This window comes from Bactrocera latifrons, unplaced genomic scaffold (assembly GCF_001853355.1).
Source record: "Bactrocera latifrons isolate USDA-ARS-PBARC rearing strain unplaced genomic scaffold, ASM185335v1 scaffold_11, whole genome shotgun sequence".
Taxonomy (NCBI): domain Eukaryota; kingdom Metazoa; phylum Arthropoda; class Insecta; order Diptera; family Tephritidae; genus Bactrocera; species Bactrocera latifrons.
Genome location: NW_017534519.1, coordinates 2,322,577 through 2,328,325, shown reverse-complemented (window position 1 = coordinate 2,328,325; position 5,749 = coordinate 2,322,577). Strand labels below are relative to the sequence as shown.

General features: G+C 37.5%; 1 protein-coding gene across 1 annotated transcript; it reads right to left on the bottom strand.

Moving 5' to 3' along the window:
- Window positions 1–3,185: 3,185 nt before the first annotated feature.
- On the bottom strand, window positions 3,186–3,849 carry LOC108972244 (MD-2-related lipid-recognition protein-like). The gene has a single exon (XM_018938782.1). The coding sequence runs from the start codon at window positions 3,777–3,779 to the stop codon at window positions 3,321–3,323; it is 459 nt and encodes a 152-aa protein (XP_018794327.1). The 5' UTR covers window positions 3,780–3,849; the 3' UTR covers window positions 3,186–3,320.
- Between the last annotated feature and the right edge of the window lie 1,900 nt (window positions 3,850–5,749).

Genomic DNA, 5,749 nt, shown 5'->3' with positions numbered 1-5,749 from the left:
TATTATATCAATTCTAACACCACAAAAGAAAGAAGAGGATTGATTAAGCTGCCTGAAATTGCAATTGCCAAACATATTACAATACAGTTTTCTAAGACTACCAAAAGAGGTCGGAGCGAGCTTCGAAATCTTAACCCAAAAAACGGATCTTAAAATAAATACTAATATTAAATATCGTTTAAAGTGGACTTCGAAATTCAGTTCATACTTGTTTTTATAAAAGGAATAAAAATAATTTTTATAAGAATAATATTTAAATTGATGAATTTTCATCTTATATTCCTTACTAACCCAGTCGAAGCCCTGAGCGTCCCCAACTTACTTAGCGAATGTAAAAAAGCCACAAGCCAGCCAACAAGTTTTTACAGTTTCGATTGATTGTTAATCAACAACAAAAAATGCAAATGAAAATCTGTCATAAAAGAGAATTWAACAAAGAGGAACACTAAAAAAATGTATGAAAATTCATGCGCTCGCGTGTCGCGTGTCAATAGGGCAGCAAGCGCACCGAGTCTCGCCAAAAAGGAAGAGAAATTAAAATAAAGCAGTTCAACCACTTTTTTGAATAAATCCGGCATAAATTATATGCGAGCAAAGCGCTCCTATTTTTTATGCCTTCGAACCTTTTTTTTAATTTCCTTTTATATATGTTTGTTTGTCTGTGTGCATCGCTTTGTCGCCAGCTCAGCGCGCATTTTAAACAAACAAAACCGAATAACAAAATTAATTCATTAAAAGGAAATTTGTGGATCATACCGAACTTATAAATGAAGCAACAAAAAACAAAAATAATAAGCCACAAAAAAAAAAAAAAAAGACAGTGTATGAAAAAAAATGTGCAACAGCAGCAAATGTTTTATTACTTAATGAACTTACAGCAAATTAATGCGCATCCAGTTGAGTTCAGTGGGAAGGGGTAACTTCTTACTGTGGCGATAGCGGTCAATGCAACACAACTACGTGGACTCCTTGCGGCAAGGAAATTGTAAGAACCCCAAGAAATAATAATTAATATGCAAAGGATGTTTGGGACTGCGCAAGAAGCGGTTACAGGGTTCTCAATTTGAAGAGATCTTACGGAACACCGTACCGTTAAGAAGTAATTAGTAGTACATCAATTAAATCTTGTTGTTTCTCTAGCAGAAAAAAAGGTTTTCTTATTTTCAGGTTTTTTATACCAATACATATAATAAGAACTACTTATTTAGCTAAGGTAACGGCAGTAAAACTCCTAAAAAAGATGATGAGTCGGAATCTTAGTCCTACTTCAAGGTTCTGAATTGAAGTAACAGCGAAACTAGTAGGAAAAATGGCGATTTCGATCTTTTGTGTAATGATCGGCTTGTAGGAGTTTAAAAATCAATAGCCTTCACTAATTACAAACGATGCTTTACCAGCAGTTGACTACGACCGTTCAGTTTTTATGGCAGACATATGCTATAGTTGTTCGATATCAGAGACTGTTGGAACGTGATCGCAATAGTAACTGGTCATAGCTTGGTGGTGACACACACCCGGAAAATGGGGCTGACAAATCGAGAAGACTGCAGAAAATGACTAGAGCAAGGCACCAAGGAAGCAATGGAGCATCTCTTGTGCACTTGTACTGCGTTGGCAAGACTACGCTGTAAGTATGGGGACTCCTCACGGTATGATATACTGTAGGAGGTAGCAATATTGAGACCACAGAATTTGTTAAAATTTGTCATTCTAAAAGCTGACCACTCCTCATGGACCTAGTAACTGAACTTCATCTGGTATAGCAAAGGACCGAAACTGGTCTATGTATGGCTCTTGGCCTACGAGATTAACATAACCTCACCTAAGGAGTAACCAAGCAGTGAATGCTGAAAAATCAAGAAAATGACAAACAAAGTGTTATGCAAAAAAAAAAAATCAATATTCGAGTCCTTCTATATATGGGATAAGAAAGCGAAGCGTATAAAAGAAAAGTGTGGTGAAAAAAGAAGCCAAATAAGATATTTCCGAAGAATATAAAAGTTGGAATCAAAGGCCAATTTTCTTTTCACATATGTGGAATTGAAGATTACCTTTTCTTTCTTTTTGAACCGTAGATAATTAAATTTTTTATGGCTTTCCGGTCTAATCAACTCAGAAAGCCAGAGAGAAGGTGGACGTAAAAAAAAAGCATATTTCTAGTGAGTTCTTCGGTTCAAAGTTCAACTTCGAGCATAGTCATTGCAAGTTAGTCAAATCTGCTGGCACTGCTGCCGAAAGGAAGGAATAAACCAAAGAGAGAAGTCGGATTGGGAGGAAGACGATGGAGGAACACTAAAAATTATAGAAGTAGTTTATTTAAAAAAAATGCTAATATTAGACTCATTCATGAATTAAGGGACAATCCATGAACTATTACACTATATATTGAAATATTAAAATGTGCCTCGTGCAACCACTTTACAGCGCACATTATATTTCATATTTTTCGCAGTTATTTACTCTGGCGGGGCGCTATCAGCTCAGCTAGAAACAAACAAGTTTGGAATCACGTGATGTAACAACTTAGTGGGCTTATCCAATGAACAACAAAGAAAGTCTGTAAAAATAATTTTAAATCAAAATTCACTGCTAAAATAAATGTCATGGCCTCTCTTCTAAATCACCTTGCATGGTTCTACTCGTGTTTGAATTGTTATTGCTTTCTTTTAATTGCTTACGGAGGCTGATAAAAAAGCGATTGTGCGCTTTCTAATTTGAACTTAATTTTTCCCAGATGTTTAATAATTTCTTTCTGTATGTATGTGTATATATGTATACATATTTTCAATTATATTTCAACCTCTCTTGCATCTCATTTTGCGTTGGGCAGCAACTGTCCCAAGGCATTTTATAGCTTTCCACTCTCTAGGCGTTTGTCATCTTTTTCCACTCACCTCTTACACTAATTGCTATTTAATTCCAGTTTTAAATTACGAGTGACCTGAAGAAGCTTAATCACATATTTGGGAGATAAATAACGAGCGAAAACGAGAAAAAGTGTTTCGATTCCATTTCCTATAATTGCCTATTTATTTTTACGATTTTTACGGCGAAGCGATTGACCCACTCAAAAAACAAAGCTTATCTGGGTGAGAAGCTTGTGCTGGAAATCGCCTATTTTCCATTTGTCAAATATTGCACTTCAAATCTTTTAGTTTCACTTCACCCACACCAAAAGATCACAATTTAGGCAAATTGTTGCAATGTCTATTGACCAATTTATTTTTACTCTTTACATACGTACAATCACTCTAAAATTCATATCTTTAACAATTTCGTTAGGTTTGAAAATCATATGTTTCTCTCTACTCATCTTGGACTTAACGCACCACTTTGATGTCGACGGTGAAGCAGCAAACTTGTCCGGTGGGCGCTTTCAGAGTCCATTTGATGGTGTAGGGATTAAGGGGGAATTTACTTTCGATCGGCACGTCCATGGTGTATGTCTGGCGTTGATTGGCCACGGTGGGACACGGTGTGTACTTGCATGCCTGCTTGTCCATAGTGATCAGCGGGAGATCCTCTGTGGCGCTCTTTTGCCAGGCCAAACCGGCTTCCAACGTCTCCGCAGCGAAATTGGTCGTGAAGTCGAAGGACATAGCGGCCGGACGGCGGCGACGTATATGGCATGCCAAATGCTCGCTAGCCTGTGGGCAAGGATCGATGCGTACCTCGTGTATGGTGCAGGCGTCGACATCACCGCACGGCTTAAAATCTACAATATCGGCGACGGCAAGCGAGATCGCTGCTAAAAATATGCAGACCTTTAAAAGCGACATTGATCCGCACTTTCCTCCAATGCTATTCACTTCAAAATGCTGCACGAAACTGGAAAGTTTCGAACGTTTCAGTAGGCAATTAATAGGTCTCACTAAGCGCAAGTGAGAGACCACCGATTGATTTAAGTGATAAGTGAGAATTTTGTGTAGACTTTGCTGCGCTCAAAGCCCAGCAACGGCATGCGGCAGTGTGACCTCTGACTGTGCTCAACTGATAACCGGCGAGTTGTAGCTTCGCTGTGGGACTTACACTCTGTGTCTATGCGCGCATATATTGATTCTATGAGTAAGGTATTGAGACAAAGAAGGACTTAGTGGCAGCGTTATCAGTTCATCTCTTATATACTTTGTTTGCTTATCAGCTTATTTAGTGCAAATAACTACAGCAGCCATCAGTTTATAATATATTTGTTTTTTACTAGGAGTATTCGATCTTCTACAACATTGATGAGTTTTCTAATTTTTGTCTTATTTACGAGTAGAGAATTGTTAGATAATCAAGTATGCTCGTGTATAACCAGAATTTCACTAATAAAAGTAGTTGTGTTTCGTCCCTGCCTTCTGCTGGCGGGGAAACTAATCAGATAAAGTAAAGAGACAACGGAATGAAATTTGATTTTTAGTTCCAGGAAGTAAGAGGTAGATTGAAAATGTAATAATTTCAAAAGTCGCATTTGAATCGAAAATGTTCCACTGCAGCAGATTTTGTGGGAAATTTATGTTCTACGAGAATTCGGCGTTCAAAACTTAGATCCTAAACCTTTCAAAAATTATGGCATTTTGAAAGAAAATACATTTTACAAGTTATTTGACGGCTGATCCAAGTGGAGGTATCTTTTTCGATAGTTTTTTTTCGCCATATTGCTCGTGAGTCGTGTCAAAATTGTATGTTAATTTTGTTCAGCATTGCTTGGAATTTTTTCATGTAAATATTTACGCCCGAACAACGTTTACAAATCCTTCAACAATCGGGCTACTGATAGAACTATTCGCAACACCATCACCTATCTTAAAACCCAGCATTCCTTATTGGATAATACTTAACCGAATAGACCACGTCCAGCACGTAGTGAAGAGAATATAGCATCTGTACCTGAGAGTGTACACGAAGACAGTGGAGAATCGATTCGGCACTGTTCGCAGCAACTCGGATTGACGTATGAAACGACTTGGCGCATTTTACGTCGGCATCTCAAATAGAAAGTGTGCAAAATACAGCTGGTGGGAGCACTGAAGAACTGGACTCTTAAAAAGTTCCAAGAAGATCCGAAATGATGCCGCTGAGAACGTAACCTCATTTGTTTTTAAAAAGATGGCGCACTTCCCACACATTGCGTGAATTAATGGATTTATTGAGAGAACACTTCAGTGAATAAATAATTTCACATTTTAGGCGAGTCGATTGGCTGCTAAGATCATGTGATATCACACTGTTAGACTTTTTTCTGTTTTTTTCGCAAAACATTACGTGTGTCGATCGCCAGATACCAGTCGAAATACTCGAACGAGTCATCGAGGATTGGACTCAACTGACGGACCATCTCAGACGTAGCCGCAGCCAACATTTGAAAGAATTCCAGAAAATAAAAGCCAAAGAACGTTCTTTATRAAGATAATAAACATTCTCTAACAATTTTAAAGTTTCTGTGTTTTTTCTTTAAGATAGTAAGATATCTTGAAATGGATCTCCCTAGAAATGAACAATTTTGAAAGTTCACTGACAGCTTTCAAAACTGAACTAAACATTGTAAGGCTGTAGGTTCATTTTAATCCTCAATCAATAGGTTAGCACACCCAAGTATGAAAAGTTATATTTTCAAAGAAGATTTCGCTTGCGATGAATGACAGCTGCTCTAAGAACTGCTTCGTCTCGTACTAAAGATCACTAAACACTTCATTCTCAAGTAGTAATTACTGCCATTGCTTACGTGAGAGACATTTTTTAAGTGTTTTTTAACTAAATTTGTTGT

What these genes read in the sequence shown, in the direction of transcription:
- LOC108972244 (XM_018938782.1), bottom strand. Translation starts at nt 3,779, where the DNA reads ATGTCGCTTTTAAAGGTCTGCATATTTTTAGCAGCGATCTCGCTTGCC.